Raw genomic sequence first — 17,500 nt, 5'->3', positions numbered from 1 at the left:
AGTACATGAGCACAAGCATCACACACATCATGCCCACAAACATCAGCACCTTCAGAGGAGAGTAGAGCGAGACCTCACTGCTGTCAGAGCGTCCCTCAGCCGCGTCAGACTCGAACCCCGGGGCCTGCTTCAGTCTGAGCACACACACACACACACACACACACACAGCAGTCAACACCTGATCCACATGGGAGCTAACGATGATGACCAGCAACTCACTTCTCGGCCGCACCGCTCCAGAATCCACCCATGGTCACCGTGAACACTGCGATCAGAAACATGACGATGATGCTGGCGTCAAACGGAGGAAGAGGAGGAGCGTATAACCTCACCTCCATCCCCTGAGGAAACACCTGAGAGAAACACCACCAGCTCATGATGGAGGAACTCCGACACATTCAGACATTCAGCTCGGATTCTGTTACCAAGGTACATTTAAAACTTTTGTGAAGAAATGGAAGACTTTTTTAAGAGCAAGATAATGACAGAAATAAACTGAAGAGAACACAATATGTCAGTATGAGCTCTAAATATAAATGTGTAACTGATCTCCATTACATTTTCATTCCTTTTACAAAACAACAATACTGAAATAACTTTTACTGTGTCTTCTGATTACATGGCACAAGCTGCTGCTCTACCTCAGTATTTCTGTCTTATTTCCAGTGCAAATCTCAGAAAATAACACTAGACCTCTAACACTAGCTTGCTCTATTCTTTTTTTATTCTATCTGTTTTCTTTATATTATATTATTTAAAAGCCCATGCTAGGTGTACTGTGTTAACCTAACAGAGACTTGTTATAGCTCTTATATATCATTGCTCTCTTTGTTGCTTTTGATTGCTTCCACTGTCCTCATCTGGAAGTCGCTTTGGATAAAAGCGTCTGCTAAATGAATAAATGTAAATATAAAATAAGAAGTCTTGTTTTCTGAGAGACTGATCAAAATGAAGTGACTAATCTCTGCTAATGGGCTCAATCTGAAACCAGTTTTTATTCCCCACTGACAGATATTTGTTATTTTCATTTTAATCATAAACTCACTTCATTTTGTTCAATTCCTCAAAAAAACGTTCATTTTGTATTTTCAGTAAATGTGTCTTGGTTTATGAAAGTTTAGATATTTGTTCTGGAAAAGCAAGAGATTCAACACTTAATGCCACAACTTTATGAATTCAAGACTTTCTGCTCTGATTTAAGATTTTTTCAAGGCCTCTTTTCGTCCCTGAACTGAAGCGAATCGTCCCTGAACTGAAATGAACTGAAGTGAATCGTCCCTGCACTGAAATGAACTGAAGTGAATCGTCCCTGAACTGAAATGAACTGAAGTGAATCGTCCCTGAACTGAAGTGAACTGAAGTGAATCGTCCCTGAACTGAAGTGAATCGTCCCTGAACTGAAGTGAACTGAAGTGAATCGTCCCTGAACTGAAGTGAATCGTCACTGAACTGAAGTGAATCGTCCCTGAACTGAAGTGAACTGAAGTGAATCGTCCCTGAACTGAAGTGAACTGAAGTGAATCGTCCCTGAACTGAAGTGAATCGTCCCTGAACTGAAGTGAATCGTCACTGAACTGAAGTGAATCGTCCCTGAACTGAAGTGAACTGAAGTGAATCGTCCCTGAACTGAAGTGAACTGAAGTGAATCGTCCCTGAACTGAAGTGAATCGTCCCTGAACTGAAATGAACTGAAGTGAATCGTCCCTGAACTGAAGTGAATCGTCCCTGAACTGAAGTGAATCGTCCCTGAACTGAAGTGAATCGTCCCTGAACTGAAGTGAATCGTCCCTGAACCGAAGTGAATCGTCCCTGAACCGAAGTGAATCGTCCCTGAACCGAAGTGAATCGTCCCTGAACCGAAGTGAATCGTCCCTGAACCGAAGTGAATCGTCCCTGAACCGAAGTGAATCGTCCCTGAACTGAAATGAACTGAAGTGAATCGTCACTGAACTGAAGTGAATCGTCCCTGAACTGAAGTGAATCGTCCCTGAACTGAAGTGAATCGTCCCTGAACTGAAGTGAATCGTCCCTGAACTGAAGTGAATCGTCCCTGAACTGAAGTGAATCGTCCCTGAACTGAAGTGAATCGTCCCTGAACTGTAGTGAATCGTCCCTGAACTGTAGTGAATCGTCCCTGAACTGAAGTGAATCGTCCCTGAACTGAAGTGAATCGTCCCTGAACTGAAGTGAATCGTCCCTGAACTGAAGTGAATCGTCCCTGAACTGAAGTGAATCGTCCCTGAACTGTAGTGAATCGTCCCTGAACTGTAGTGAATCGTCCCTGAACTGTAGTGAATCGTCCCTGAACTGAAGTGAATCGTCCCTGAACTGAAGTGAATCGTCCCTGAACTGAAGTGAATCGTCCCTGAACTGTAGTGAATCGTCCCTGAACTGTAGTGAATCGTCCCTGAACTGTAGTGAATCGCCCCTGAACTGAAGTGAACTGAAGTGAATCGTCCCTGAACTGAAGTGAATCGTCCCTGAACTGAAGTGAATCGTCCCTGAACTGAAGTGAATCGTCCCTGAACTGAAGTGAATCGTCCCTGAACTGAAGTGAATCGTCCCTGAACTGAAGTGAATCGTCCCTGAACTGAAGTGAATCATCCCTGAACTGAAGTGAATCGTCCCTGAACTGAAGTTAATTGAAGTGAATCGTCCCTGAACTGAAGTGAACTGAATCATCCCTGAACTGAAGTGAATCGCCCCTGAACTGAAGTGAACTGAAGTGAATCGTCCCTGAACCGAAGTGAATCGTCCCTGAACGGAAGCGAATCAATGAATTTTGAAACACTAACACTGTTATTTTCCTGTTTCTCTCAGTGAAGCTGCTCTGAAACGTTCGGTCCAGTGTGAAGTGCAGAAGTAGGAGTGACTTCATCTTCACCTGCAGCGCGTCCAGGATGTCCCGGTGTCTCACCAGGGCCACAGGAATCTTCATCTTACTGAACACAGAGTTGTTTACCGTAGGCGTCAACATACTTTTGATGCTGGCGATCAGAAGCACAGACGCACCCAGATCCTGAGCGACCAGAGCCTTCTGACCGAAATCACAGCTGCCCCTCGTCACCACCACAGCCTGACCCTCCAGAGAGTCCTGCTGACCCCTCACACACAGCTGACTGGAGGTCAGGTTCAGCAGCGGATAGGCCACCTGCACACACACACACGATACATCAGCAGCAGATTCACCTCAGTCTGAACCACATGCATCTTCCTCTTTAATGAGGAAACTGGACTCTGTCATGCAGCAGATTCACATACTCAGAACTGTATACTTCATGAATCATTGGCATGGACTTCATCGGAGGAGGAAGCTGCATATGCATATGTTCATTGTTAAGGCACTTTGAAGTAAGTTGACTGCTAATATTTCAAATTTCCTCATTTTTTATGCAAATAGTTACCATACTAGATCTCAACCGTACATTTAGTTAAAAGTTCCAAAAGTATGTTCGGAGTTTGGAAAATGTGCTTTTACTTTCTATGCCCCCTGGGCTTGGAATGATCTGCAAACTGTCGTTAAACTTGAGACACTACCATCCCTGTGTACTTGTCTTTAGCAAAATGTTTTAAAGAAATCTTGTGTTTTTCCTGATCTTATTTTTATCAGTTGCTGTGTTTGAGTCCCATTTTTTTCCTCTTGTAGCTATGTTTGTATGCAACTCTATGTGCTGCCGATACATAAATACAGTGTGTTTGTTTGCAGAACTTCGCACACTGGACGAGAAGCGGGATTTTACTGCATTATACAGGTGCATCTCAATAAATTAGAATGTTGTGGAAAAGTATTGAGTCCATGTACAGTAAATGAACATACTTTCCAGAAGGCCAACAATTCACAAAAATGCATCTGTAAACGTAGTAAATCCTTGTTGTTGTTCCAGATAAAGTCTGTAAGGTTGCTCATCCTAGTCTACATTTTAATAGGCTATTAGAATCAGTAATGATAGTAGGCTATTAGTTAGATGCCAGATATTAATTATTAAGCTATGACTCTGGATAACAGATTTTTTAGAATCGAGATCAAGGTTCTCCCATGATTCTGAAAACATGACACTATAGGCTATAGATTCACTTAGGTTTCTTACTAAATGTTTTATTTATTGTTATAAATGAGTCTAAAATGTTATAAATTAGCCTATTAGAAATATCATTTTTGAACGAATCTCTTGATTGAATGAATGAGACATCAAATGTATTTTAACAGTCACTGGTCACTATACTGTCACAATGTAACATATCGGCCTACAATCTTTATTTGAAGCGTAATGTGTTCCAAAGGTCAGTTTCTCATTTTGACTGCGGCTGCAGCTATATCAGACTATAAACTTTGATCTCAATACTGTCGTTATTAGTATTTAATGTTAGTAACACAGAAATGTAACCTGCTGTGTAGACCGTTTGTTTCAAACACAAGCTTACACGATGAGTGCTGCTCTCTCTGCCTGAAAACAGGTTCAAATAGTCCCATGTGATTGAGAGTTCAAATGTTTAAAATCATCGTCATAGCAATAAGACTGTGTGTGTTTGAGTGTGAGAGAGTGTGTGTGTGTGTGTGTTTTCTCTCACAGCTGCACTCAGGCGGTCTGAGATGTTGCTCCAGGTTGAGTTGTACACCAGACAGTACTCTCTGACTGTAGATCCATTAGACGCGTGCAGAATCGCCAGCTGACCGTCGACCTGCGAGCAGAAACACAGAAGATGATTCACTGATTCGCGAATCTTCAGCTCTTACTCAATTATTTTCAGCGCGTAAGTTACCTGACAGCCGAACCACATCAGCAGGAGGAACGACAGCACATTTACTGCCATTGCTGTCCGACACAAAGCGTTTTCCGACGAGTTTCTGCAATCTAATTTAACTTAAAACTGGCGATTTTAAACAATTAGCTTACTTTCTATGTTTCGCTTGTCATGTTTATGGTGACGGTAAATGCTTTCGCTTCCTCTTCCGTGTTCTGCCGCTCGGTCACATGACTGCACGCGTCACGGCCTACGTCAGCAAATCGAAACAAAGAATATACAACATGTACATTATCTACATAAATGCACATTTTTAAAGCAGAAACTACTTTTGTGTGTTCTGCTTGCTGACTTACAGCAGTATTTTTGGACCATCTTCAAAAAGAAGGCTTTAAAAGCTATTTGACTATGTAGATTAAATTTGTATTCATTTGATGTGATTTTTTTTGTAATATTCCTCCTTTTTATATTTTTTCTTCTAGTATTGTGACTATATTTTGACTGCTTTTTAAAAATTATATTCTCAATTAAAAAATACAAATACATGCAACATTTTCGCAGTCTCTTCAATTTATATTATATATATTTAATATATGAAATTCATTTAATTTTTGAAAACTTTTCCCATACACTTTTTATACACACACACACACACACTCACACTAATACACACACACTCTCTCTCTCTCTCTCTCTCTCACACACACACAAACAAACACAGCATGTTACAAGGATGACATTTTATTCAGGCATCAGAATGAAAATGAACACGATTTGTACAAAAATACTTTCCTGTCAATGCATCTTGTACGAGCATTGCACAAATATTACAGTAAGATGCACATTTCAAGTTTACCACAAACACAGCACATTTAAAAGATAAAAAAAGATATTCCAACTTCCAGCGAACATTGGAAAGGTACAAAAAGTTACAAAAGCAGTTATTACAGAGCGGAATCTGTGTATCTGTGTATCTCATGTGGCCCAGCCACCATTAAACCATGAAATAAATACAGACCCATGGAAGAAACCCCATCAGAATATTGATCCTCACATACACAATCATGCATTTGACAGACATTCAGATCAATCTCTACTGTGAGAGGACGGTAAAGCAGTAAAAGAGTAGCATTGGACAAATATCTACAAGCGTGGGATCCTTGGGAAGAACACCCGTCTGATCTGATGCTGTGACCTGTGATTTCTGATCTGAACACTGACCACAGCGCATCATGAGCAATCCCGGATCTGATCGGATCGACTTCAGATCATGAGCGGCTCTGAATCTGTAACCTGATCCAGATCAGAAACACACGATCTACAGCACGCTATCAGCTGGACCTCATAAAATAAACTCCATAAAATGATATCGTATGAGCGCAGGGAGAGCAACGGATCACATTAAACCATAAAATGACAAAAAAAAAAAAAAAGATTTAAACAACTTTACAGGTCAAATATAGATAATAAATCTCACTTTTCAGCCACATTGTTTAAAAAGAAAAAATGGCAAGAAAATAGATTTATTTTCATTTGAAAAAAAAAATATTATAACTTCTCTTTATTTAAGCCAAGACCTTAAATTTGAGCTAAATGTGAGAAAACTAAATATATGGCCTTAACCTCCTGAGACCCAGAAAAAAAATGAAATATTTTTAGAGAACAAGAAAAAAAAACTAACAAATAAGAATTTTGATGAATGATCATTTGTTCATATGTGATGTGATGTGGTCTGCAGAGGACAGCAGGACTCCAGGGAAATTAAAACCACATGGTGAGCTTTTTAATCACCAACAAATGTTTAGGTTTCAGGACTTTGTATAAAGACGCTTCTGAAAGATAAAAGAGAATGCCATTTTGCTTTATTCAATATAAACGTAATAGTTTTCCCATTATATACAATGTATCTATAAACTGCCTCTCATTTGTTCTTGTGGCAACATGTAAAGAAAAACGAAGTGTAATAATGGCGAGATTTTCATAACAACATTGAATATTTGATAGGAATATTGAAATATGATTTATCTCTCCGTTCATCCTGATAAACACAGGTTTAGTCCTGCTGTCCTCTGCAGTGCACACCAATGAAATCAAGTCATATTCTGATCTGAAAAGCCCATGATATTTTCCTGACGTGTTGATTTAAGACAAAAAGGGTGTTGAATTTGATCACTATACTAATGTCAGCAGGAGAGAGAGTGTTTCTGATCGACTGTGCTCAGACTAAAACTGTGACGTGCAGGTTCTCCGAGGAATTCCTTGAAATCTAACGTCTTCTTTCTGGGTCCCAGGAGCTTAAACTAGATGTGAGAGGCTTGTGGACTCTCTCTGTGCTGGACGTCACCCGATCAGCCCTGGACGCTCGCCGGTGTGCCGTTCCCATAACCTCCTTTAGACTTCATCTGCGTCTGCACCGAGTCCACCTGACGACACAAACCAGAAACATCAGGAGCGCTCCGAGTCTGAGACAACCAGCTCATTTATTAACCAAATCTGCTCTTTACACACACAAAGTGAAGCGATTCATTCATCATCATGCAAACACAGCTCATTCATGAACACAAATCTCCCCAAACCTGAGAATAATAGTATATACATGTATATAGCAGATGAATGTATGCTTATATATAAAAGGCAGAAATCTTGAACAGGCTTCATTGATGTCCTGCTGGTGATTCAGTGAGCTCTAGTGTAGTATAAGGTTACTCACATGTCCTGAGCTCAAGCCCATGTCTCCGGAGCCCACATGTGTCATGTGAACGAAGTTTGTGGGTTCTCCGATCATAGAACGATCTATCCTCCGCCTCCGCTTCTGCAATCACACACACACGGAGAGAGAGAGAGACGATGAGGAAAACACCTTACATCCGAAACCAACACACACAGATCTGGGTCTCCTCTTCATCATCATCATCAGGTGTGTGTGTGTGTGTGTGTGTGTGTGTGTGTGTGTGTGTGTGTGTGTGAGAGACTCACAGGCTGCGGTTGTTCAGCGACGCAGCAGCTGAAACACACCCAGAACTCTGTCATGCTCCTTCTGCAGTGACTTCCTCCGTCTGACTCTCTTTTCTCTCTTCCTGTGTGTTTTGTTCTATTGTGCTCTCGCTCGATGGCCACAAGCGTCTGCCGGAAGCTGATCTCAGCGTCTGAACACACACATGTGAGGCTGGATCCTCCTGAAACACCATCACACCGTTAAACAGACACACGTTCCAAGACAGATCCCTTTTCTTCCATCATTTAGAAGGACAGCTTTTGGCCATAAACATCAATTCATCCATTCAAATAATCTTTAAATCTCTTATTTATTTTAATTAATTAATATGAATTCATATTTTATTTTTTTACTCATTTTATTTTAAATATTTTATTGTATTTAGTCACATTTACATTTACATTTTATTTATTTTTAGATTTTAAAATTATAATTTATAGTTTTACATAATTTCTTTCAAATATATTATTTTATTTATTGATATTTAATATTTAGATTATTTTACATACACACACACATATATAAAATGTATAATGTGTGTAATATACATATGTGCTGCTCAAATACACTTACGAGAAACAGGAACATTAAACAAGAAAATGAAATTAAAATTTAAACCTGGGAATGTGGATATTCAGAATCAGAAATGAAAGGTGTTTCTGGGCAAAAAAAGCCACATAAAGAGACAGAAAGGCCCAGAAAAAAACTTCCCAATCTTTAATATGTAATAAAGTTAGTAAGACTCTATTCTAGAGCTAGTTTTAAGGTCAAATCTCTGATCTGTTTGCATATAAATCTGACTGACTGGTGATTTCGTGTTAATGAACTCCAGTAGCATCCATATTTCACTTTACTACACGACTAAAACATTATATTTGTATTATATTTATATCTGGTGAAAACAAATGACTTCATAAAGTTAAAAGTTAATTTCTGACACTCATCATCATCATCATCATCATCATCAAACCACATTAAATAATCGATTAATCTGAGTTTCACAGCACAGAATCAGGCTTATTTGATGAAGGAATGTACTTGCAACAGTTTAAATCTGTTTCACACATTAAAAGCTGATGAATATTGATGAAGCACTTTTCTTCATCTAATATTAATCTTATACTAATAAACAGAGACGCGAAACAGGAAACTAGCATGGCTAACAATCAAAGCAGCTCTCGTACAGCACAACCTGAAGAACCACATTTAACCTACAGTCGGAAAAACACGCTTTAATAACACATAAGTTTTATAATTACTAAGTTTTGCGATAAATGTTGAAATAAAGGGAAGATGTGAAGCCTCACCTCAAGCACTTCCTGAAAGCGTCTGTCAGAAAGCCGATAGTGACTCCGCCCTCTTCCGGCTCTCTCCACCGCGGTGCATCCCGGGCCTTGTAGTCTCATGATATCATTCGATTCACATGACGTCACTGTAGCTTTGCGCCGCCATCTTTGCGACCGACGGTCTGAATATGCCTGCAATATGTTGTGCGGTTGGCTGCAAGAACAGCCGAAAGAGGAACCCCGAATTGTTATTCTATTATATACCTAAAGAAAAGGATAGAAGGAAGAAGTGGTTAGCTGCCATTCGAAGAGATCACTGGACACCCACATCTCACTCCATACTATGCAATGAACACTTCGTGTCAGGTAAATTAAGCCTTCAGCCCATGTGATGCGTTTGTGTTGTATTATTTGCTATTTGTATTTAGGTGATTATAAGCCGAAGCCGGTTTCATATGTTTTGTGTGCAAAGGCAAGCGTGAATTTAAAATAATGAAAACCAGCCAGGACGGCCAGGACAGGGCGTTAAAACAGGACATGTCCTGGGAAAACAGGACGTTTGGTCACCCTAGATTAATGACAGCTAGCCAGTTAGCTGACGACACTTGTCTTTTTCTTAATAATGATTCACAAGTTTCTGTTGCCTTCAATGAATTTATTCTTTTCTCCAAAGCTTCAGGATTAGTAGTAAATCCCAAAAAAAGTGAAATTTTATATATACACGATTCCAATAAAAATTCTGTTGATGGTATTCTTGTAAAGCGTCATGTAAAATATCTAGGGGTTGATATCTGCAAATCTGATGCAGACCGTCTCCATCACAATTTTCAGCCAAGGTTAGATAACATTAAAAAGATTTTATGTTGCTGGCTGCAGAGAGACTTGACAATTTATGGGAGAGTCCTTCTGACTAAGGCTGAGGGCATTTCACGCCTAGTTTATCCTGCTTTTTCCCTTTATGTTGATCAAAAAATGATTAAAATGATTAACTTGCTGCTATTCCGCTTTATTTGGAAAAATAAGACCGAATATGTTCAAAGGAAATCTATAATAAGAAACTATAAGGAGGGTGGTCTTAATGCTTTAGATTTTAATATAATTAACCAGACTTTCAAAATTAATTGGATCAAGAATTGTTTATCTAATAACGAGTTACCCTGGTTTTGGATCCCTAATCTAGTCTTCAAACGTTGTGGTGGCCTTAAATTTTTATTGACCTGTAACTTTAAGTGTAGTAAATTACCTATTAAACTGTCAAATTTTCATAAACAAGCTCTAGAATCCTGGAAGATTGCTTTTAAGCATAATTTTTCCCCACACACGTGTATTCTTTGGAACAATGAAAATATTTTGTCTGGTAACAAATCACTTTTTTTCATTGAATGGGTAAATCAAAATATTTTTTTTGTTTCTGATTTGTTTAATGCTGATGGGGACTTTCTTTCCTTTCCTGACTTTGTGTCTTTGAAAGGTGCAACAATTTCACTAAGAGATTTTAATAAGGTGACTAAAAGTATTCCTGTCAGTTTAAAAACTTTGTTTAAAGCGCATTTACTTTATGGCTATGTAAACAACTATTTCCCTACACTTGTGGTTAATGGTGTTTATTTATTAGATAAAAAATGCAATAACTTTTTTATTAGAAATGCTCTTTCTTCAACTCCAGAATGCCCATCTAAAGCACAGTCTAAATGGAGGATCTGTTATCCGAACTCTGATTTAAAGAACTTGTGGACCTTTTCTCACAAATTATTTATCCCCAGTAAAATTAAAGAACTCCATTTCAAAATTGTTCATAGATACTACCCTTGTAATTTATTTTTGAGCAGATTTTCTGAGAATATATCTTCAATGTGTTCATTTTGTAATTCTGATGAAGAATCTATTTTACATCTGTTTTATCATTGCCCATTCTCCAAATCCTTTTGGTCTGAAGTTACCATGTTAATTTTTTCTTGCTGTAACAAAATGATAGAATTAACAGAATCTATTATTTTTGTGTCAGATTTTCATTCCATAGACATTAATATGGAGCATATTGTTTTATTGCTTTGTCTTCTGGGTAAATTTCACCTACATAAAGCCAGAGCCATCCATTGCAAACCTAACTTTAGAATGTTTTCATATGATATAAAGTCCCTTTTTAATTCCTTTAAGAATTTGTCAAAACCGTTGAACTCAAAAAAAAAAAAAAAAAAAAAAGCCATGTGCCGGCCCGTGGCTACCAGCTGTTAGCCACTTAGCTAGCTAACAACTCGCTACCTAGTCAGAGCAAACTACCACCAAAATCATACATTTGAAATTTTTTTTATAATACCTACATTTCCCATGATTAAATATAAATCCTTGGTGGCCAGGTGCCGCACTTTCACGTTTTTCACCCATCCAGCCACAGCATATTGATACGCATCTGTACTCTTGAAAGCCTTCAAGCGATCCCCACTGTATGGGGAGGGGTTATGTACAAGATATATATATATATATCATGGAAGGCCAATTTGGGCAGTCTGGGGCAGATAATAATGGACAAAAGAAAACTGGGGGTAACAAATAAGGATCGGAGCCTAAAATAGAAATTTTCTCCAGGTATCTCTGTCTCTCTCTCTCTCTCATTCAAATGGGCAGTTTGGGCGGCCATACCGGGAGAGTCGGTCGCAAATATGGCGGCGTTCTATTTGTAGTGACGTAGGTGGCATCTTTGAATTGATAGCGCTAACTTGAACGCGCCGCATTACCCTCAAATCTTGTTTAAGGCAATTTTAACTTTAATTAAGTACAGCAAGACACCGCGCGAGGATTTACTCGAAAGCGACAGTACTGTAGCGGATGTTAAAGCGCGCTGCACCACCAGGGGGCGACGCTCACATTCCTTCAGAAAATGTGAGTGTGTGCTGATCCACGCGCATGCGCACAAACTGAGTCCAAATAAGGAACAACAGGAAAAACCCGGAACTCCCAGAACATTTCACTGGACACACTCATCACGTGTGTGTGTGTGTGTGTGTGTCTGAGAGAGAGAGAGAGAGAGAGAGAGGGGGGGGGGGTATTTTTATGTTTTTCAAACTTTTTTTATTTATTAAGAACACAGTATACCAACAAATAAAAGGGTCTCCATTAAAAGAAACAAATTAAATTAATAATAAATAAAGTCTAAAATATTTAGAAAGAAGAAAAACTAGACTAATCAGATTGAACATCGTTTTCTTTTGTTTTATATATATATATATATATATATATATATATATATATATATATATATAACTTCATCCTTAAATTGGAACATCATGAGTCACACTAAAAACAGTAAAGAGTCACACTCATACAAAAATATCACGTGACTGGCCACACTGTGCGGCGCTTTCCGCTGCGTTTAAATAGCCAATGAGCGCGCATCAGCCGGTAGAGTCTGAGACGCAGCATCTCTCAGAGGAAGATCGCGTGCGTCGATCAGCTTTCATTCCGCTAAACATGGAGAACTCGAGCAGCTGACGATTCCTTCAACCTTCTCTTTTCACACTTCCCTTCGTCCGGTCACCGATCCGTCAGCGACCCGTCTGTCTCAGTGCGAGGATGAAGATCATCATCGGGATCGGAGGGTGAGTAAGCGCGTGCTCGTGCCAGTGCAGTCCCCGTGCTGCTTTCATGCTTTCACACAATCACCATAGTAACAGGAATTCCCGCCAGAATGACAGTTAGCGCGGTGTGTTATCAGAGAGTTTTAATAGATTAATTAATTAGTGATATAGTAGTAACTGGCATTTTGGCGAAAGCTACGGTTACAATGGTAACTTGTTAAAAAAATGTTAATTACGTGTGTAATGTGCAGTTAAAGGGACAGTTCACCCAAAAATGAAAAAACTGTCATTGACTCTCCCTCAGGTTATTCCAAACCTGGTTGAGTTTATTTCTTCAGTTGAGCACAAATGATAATATTTTAAAGAATGTTGGAAACCAAACAGCTGGCGGTAGCCATTGACTTCCACTGTAATTTTCTCCATACTGTGAAAGTTAGTGGCTACCGTCAACTTGAGAGCATTGAGTTTTCACTTTTGAAACTGTCCCTTTAAAGTGTGTTTTTGAATGGCATGTGTTAAATATATAACACGCGTGTTTCCGCCCCACAGGGTCACGAACGGCGGTAAAACAACACTGACAGACCGTCTGGTCAAGAACCTGCCCAACTGCTGCGTGGTCCATCAGGACGAGTTCTTCAAGGTCAGTATCATCAGAGGTCAGGAGGTCAGAGGTTAGGGTCAGTGTTCTGGAGTGTCTCACTGGTGTATGTTTCAGCCCCAAGATGAGATTGAAGTTGATGAAGATGGCTTTAAGCAGTACGATGGTAAGCCAGGCTCCTCTCCAGGGGTTGGTGGTGTGTTTCTGCATGTCTGGCGCTCCGCTCCGTGTCCTCGCGCTCATGAGTGTGTGTGTGTGTGTGTGTGTGTGTGTGTGTGTCCCTCCACAGTCATCAGCGCTCTGGACATGGACGCCATGATGAGCACCATCCACGCCTGGCAGCAGAACCCCGTCAAGTTCGAGCGATCCCACGGCGTCAACAGCTCGCTGGACTCTGAGATCCTTCGCCACGCTCCGGAGGAGGATGGAGGCGTTCACATCCTGATCGTGGAGGGGTTCCTGCTCTACACCTACGGGTGAGCGACGCATGCTAACATGCTCGACTGACCAATCAGACCATGCTTTCACTGACCGCTGTGTCTCTGTGCAGACCTCTGATCGAGGTGTTTGACCAACGCTACTTCATTTCTATTCCATACGAAGAGTGCAAAAAGAGGAGGAGGTGAGTGACGCCCGCTGCGTCTGATGACGTCCCAGCATGCACCTGATCTCACTCTTCTCTCTGTGTTTCAGTTCAAGGAACTATTCCGTGCCGGACCCCCCCGGTCTGTTCGATGGTCACGTGTGGCCCATGTATGTCAAACACACTCAGATCATGGAAGACTCCGGGGTTGAAGTCGGTGAGTCTTACAGGAAACAGACTCGGTGTTCCTCAGTGTCTGTGGTTCTTCAGACTGTGATGTGTTTGTGTTTCAGTGAAACTAGACGGAACCATGTCCAAGGAACGGCTGTACAACATCGTGTACGGGAGCATCCTGAACCGTCTGCCCTGACCACAGGTGTGTGTGTGTCCGTCTGATGTCCAACGTGCTCCTGAGTCTCAGTCGTGTTCTGATCGTGTGACGTCTGTGTTTCAGATCTGTTGATCGGCTCCAGCGCTTCACATCGCCTGCGTCTGCATCGCTGCTGTTTTATATCTCTGTATTTATTGTTAATCCAGCTGTTATAAGGCTATGTTTATATCAACATCAGGATGGAGAGACTGTTCTGAGCATGCACAAGCAAATAAACGAAGCTCCTGCAACACGTTCTTGTGGTTGACTGTTTCTCCTGAGTGTGATTTATTACGAGGAAGACTGATGATGATAAGAGTGCATTAAAGTCAAACCTCTGTTTCTTCAGTGGAGCTCAAAGGAACATCTGCTCTTGTAGAAGAAATGCATCACAATGCTCCATGCGAGTCACACAGCAGAATATTTTCATCTGCAGTGAGTCAGGAACCCATTCGGAGGCTGTGTCTGTGTTTATGTGGTCAGCGAGAGCAGACCTGTCATTATGGTTTCCGTCATATTTCTTTTCTTGAACACATCCTCTCAGACGCTCACACTAAACCCGCTGTTGTAATCTCACGCTTCAGACGTGTCACATAACTGAGAACCTCAGGAGAACATCTCTCTACAGAGCAGCTTCAGTCCAGTCATTCTTGAGGTCTGTCATCTTAAAGGGACAGATCACGCAAAAATGAACATTTGATATTCATTTACTCTTCCTAAAACTATTCAAGGTTGAGGTGACTATAAACAATAAAGCAGAACAATAAAGATGATTTTTAGCTGAAGCTGTGCTCCTCTATGAATCATAATATACAACTCAATGGCTACCGTCACTTTAAGAGTCAAATAAATCATAGTGTCTCCTGATGATATTCTATTCTGAACCAGATCATTTTATTGAACTGGATGAAATGAGTGGAATCAGCGGTGAATCTGATTCTGATGAACGAACTGATTCAGCTTCAGTTCCTCAACAGACACTGAACTGAGGAAACTGTTCGACTCGGACTGAACACCGTGAACGCAACACTTGAACGAAGGCCCAAATCAACCTTTTTATGGTTTCTCTGTGTTTATGTAGAAAGGTGAGCTGATGAAGACTAGTTTATTCACTTTATATGCTTTAGACATGAAAAACATCCATGTTTCACATCATTATTGGGTGCTTTAATAATAGCATCATGGATGTGATGACATAAACCGAGTGAACTGAATCACTTCATTGAAACAAACTGTCCAAAAGAATCAGTTCATAGAAAAGAATCATATTTCCGTGTTTGGCTCTGGATTACAGTAATAATGCTATAAATAATGTTCGGTTTCTCACACAGAATGTTTGCTTCATAAGATCTCAGAATATCATCAGGAGACACGGGAGTCATTTAATGTTCCCTGATATGATTTATTTGACTCTTAAAGTGACGGTAGCCATTGACTTGTATATTATGATACACAGAGGAGCACGGCTTCAGCTAAAAAACATCTTTACTCTTTTACTGGAGAAAAGTAGTCATCTCCGTGGCCTGAGGAAGAGTAAATTAACAGCAAATGTTCATTTTTAGGTGAACTGTCCCTTTAAACCAAGCTTAATAGTTGCTCTCTAGCTGCTTAATTACTATCTCATCGACTCATTTCCTTGTAGTGTCTGAACTCATGGATTCTTCCAGTGATTTATCCTTCGACTGAATTCAGTGTTTTATACACATAAACACTCAGAGATCTTCTGACGGCGAGTGTGAGATTGAGTTGTGTTTGTGACCTACATGTCACCTGTGGATTCAGTCTGACCCGAAGCTGGGACTCTGTCTCTGGACGCTCGAGTCATTATGAGTGTGTAAGCAGGATGTGCTGATCATAAGCCCAAAATAGAGCGAAAACACCAACTCTGTTCTGACCCCAAACCCACTGACCACATTCACATTACGCTTTTACATTTACCGCGGTACACACAGAAATATAATGTAATCATACAGTGGTCTTGTGTTCGCTGCAGACATGATTCAGTAGAACAAGTGTCTCAAATTCTCTTTTTTTTACTTTATGAATCATGCATTAGAAAGGTATTCATAATCTACATTATAATGCATTATATCTTTTCACAAATAAATAATTGTAACCACTGTTCAAATGCATTATAATATTTGAAGGTTTGTTTGTCATGTTTTAAAGCATTATTCTTGCTAAAGGTGTAATAATGATTAGATTAGTGCGTTACAATGATTCATACAAAGGCATATTTGATGCATTAAAACTACTTTTATTGTGCATTATATTTAAAGTCTTACCCTAATTTTTTTGTCATAAAAATAAACTAAAACTAAGTCAAACTTTTATTATGTATATTAAATATGTTATTATATGCTAAAGTGCAGAAATTAAGGCAAAACGTTTGCCTATAATGAATAAAAAAAATAAATGATGGCTTTATATTGTTGAATGACTAATTAATGATTTTATCCTCAAAATAATAAAATTGAACAGACCATACAGTCTGATTGTCCTCAAAATGAAGATGTCTTATACTGATTAATGTTAATATCTAGTGATTTATCAGTCTGTCTGTCAGTGTTTTGTTTGTAGAGTGTGTTTCAGCAGCAGATTTCTTCAGTCATGATCGCTGGTTCTGTGTGGAGCTGCTAAAAATGTCCTGGAAAATCCCAGAAGAAACAGGAAACAGTAGACAGATGCTATTACAGAATCAATCACAGAAACAGAAAGCTGTTGTTGAGCTGCTGATGGTCATTATTTGTGGTGATTTTGATGAACTTGACTCTGACCTTCAACACGTGCGTGTCATTTGTATGTTCAGGACACTGGAGCTTCAGCGTGTGTGTGTCGTATTTCACACGCAGCCGTCAGGGGTCACAGAGTTCAGTCATGTGAGTCTGACGTGTAGCGTGTGGATGGGGCTGCACACGTGTGTGTGTGTGCCTCAGATAAGAGTGTGTGTGAGCTCTGTCTGTAACACACACTCAGAACAACACAACAGTGTTAGAATTCAACTTTACAGAGAGACTGGAAATAGGTATAGTTTAGGGTTAAGGCGAGACACTGCTGATTAACAGAGTGTTTTGTGCACTGGTCAGTTTAGAGGTTTAGGTCTATTTTGCTTCTGTAACACACCTTCTTTCAGACTACTAGAAAAAAACATCTAAAATGCACAATTAAGGGTTTGTTTTATTGCACTTTATCTATTAGCGTCTGCAGATTTCGATCTCAATCCGTATCTTTAAACAGATTTTCTCTTACAGACACCAAACAAGACAGTTTTATTAAGTTGGTTTGAAAAATCCAACTTACTGAAATTCTATTTAAACTTCTTCTTCTGAGAACTAATCAAAGTAAATTAA

The 17,500-nt window shown here is 39.7% G+C and overlaps 3 protein-coding genes across 10 annotated transcripts in view; 1 reads left to right on the top strand and 2 right to left on the bottom strand.

The window, feature by feature from the left end:
* Positions 1 to 4,980, bottom strand: part of LOC132136714 (signal peptide peptidase-like 2A) — a 38,135-nt gene extending 33,155 nt beyond the window's left edge. For all 6 annotated transcript variants that reach the window (XM_059547303.1, XM_059547305.1, XM_059547308.1 and 3 more), the window contains exons 1-5: positions 4,762 to 4,980; positions 4,570 to 4,680; positions 2,885 to 3,151; positions 220 to 353; positions 1 to 134 (exon numbers count right to left, since the gene is read on the bottom strand). The exon at positions 1 to 134 is cut by the window's left edge and continues 18 nt beyond it. In XM_059547303.1, coding sequence (XP_059403286.1) covers positions 1 to 134; positions 220 to 353; positions 2,885 to 3,151; positions 4,570 to 4,680; positions 4,762 to 4,812 — 697 coding nt within the window. In that variant the 5' untranslated portion in view covers positions 4,813 to 4,980. The remainder of the gene's footprint in view (positions 135 to 219; positions 354 to 2,884; positions 3,152 to 4,569; positions 4,681 to 4,761) is intronic.
* A 1,922-nt stretch (positions 4,981 to 6,902) lies between these two features.
* LOC132136716 (CDC42 small effector protein 2-like) overlaps positions 6,903 to 17,500 on the bottom strand; it is a 16,157-nt gene continuing 5,559 nt past the window's right edge. Inside the window, exons 1-4 of one of the 2 annotated variants that reach the window (XM_059547314.1) lie at positions 9,046 to 9,145; positions 7,720 to 7,919; positions 7,454 to 7,555; positions 6,903 to 7,166 (exon numbers count right to left, since the gene is read on the bottom strand). In XM_059547314.1, coding sequence (XP_059403297.1) covers positions 7,092 to 7,166; positions 7,454 to 7,555; positions 7,720 to 7,773 — 231 coding nt within the window. In that variant the 5' untranslated portion in view covers positions 7,774 to 7,919; positions 9,046 to 9,145 and the 3' untranslated portion in view covers positions 6,903 to 7,091. Of the gene's footprint in view, positions 7,167 to 7,453; positions 7,556 to 7,719; positions 7,920 to 9,045; positions 9,146 to 17,500 lie in introns of those variants that run through there. The other variant, XM_059547315.1, reaches the window with a different exon arrangement.
* LOC132136711 (nicotinamide riboside kinase 2-like) lies at positions 12,428 to 14,403 on the top strand. Of its 2 annotated transcripts, XM_059547296.1 has the most exons (8): positions 12,428 to 12,620; positions 13,149 to 13,239; positions 13,315 to 13,363; positions 13,487 to 13,673; positions 13,748 to 13,819; positions 13,891 to 13,997; positions 14,074 to 14,156; positions 14,243 to 14,403. In XM_059547296.1, the coding sequence occupies exons 1-7, from the start codon at positions 12,595 to 12,597 to the stop codon at positions 14,148 to 14,150; spliced, it is 609 nt and encodes a 202-aa protein (XP_059403279.1). In that variant the 5' UTR covers positions 12,428 to 12,594; the 3' UTR covers positions 14,151 to 14,156; positions 14,243 to 14,403. The 2 variants fall into 2 exon arrangements, with proteins under 2 accessions (XP_059403279.1, XP_059403280.1); XM_059547297.1 differs by lacking the exon at positions 13,315 to 13,363 and having other exon boundaries at positions 12,576 to 12,620.

This window comes from Carassius carassius, unplaced genomic scaffold, assembly GCF_963082965.1.
Source record: "Carassius carassius unplaced genomic scaffold, fCarCar2.1 SCAFFOLD_65, whole genome shotgun sequence".
In the NCBI taxonomy this organism is placed as follows: domain Eukaryota; kingdom Metazoa; phylum Chordata; class Actinopteri; order Cypriniformes; family Cyprinidae; genus Carassius; species Carassius carassius.
Note: the sequence above shows the minus strand (reverse complement) of the source record. Positions and strands in the feature narration are given on the sequence as shown.

What these genes read in the sequence shown, in the direction of transcription:
- LOC132136711 (XM_059547296.1), top strand. Translation starts at nt 12,595, where the DNA reads ATGAAGATCATCATCGGGATCGGAGG. An exon ending in ATCAGGACGAGTTCTTCAAG is followed by an intron (nt 13,240 to 13,314) that starts GTCAGTATCATC and finishes TGTATGTTTCAG; the next exon opens with CCCCAAGATGAGATTGAAGT. An exon ending in AGACTCCGGGGTTGAAGTCG is followed by an intron (nt 13,998 to 14,073) that starts GTGAGTCTTACA and finishes TTTGTGTTTCAG; the next exon opens with TGAAACTAGACGGAACCATG.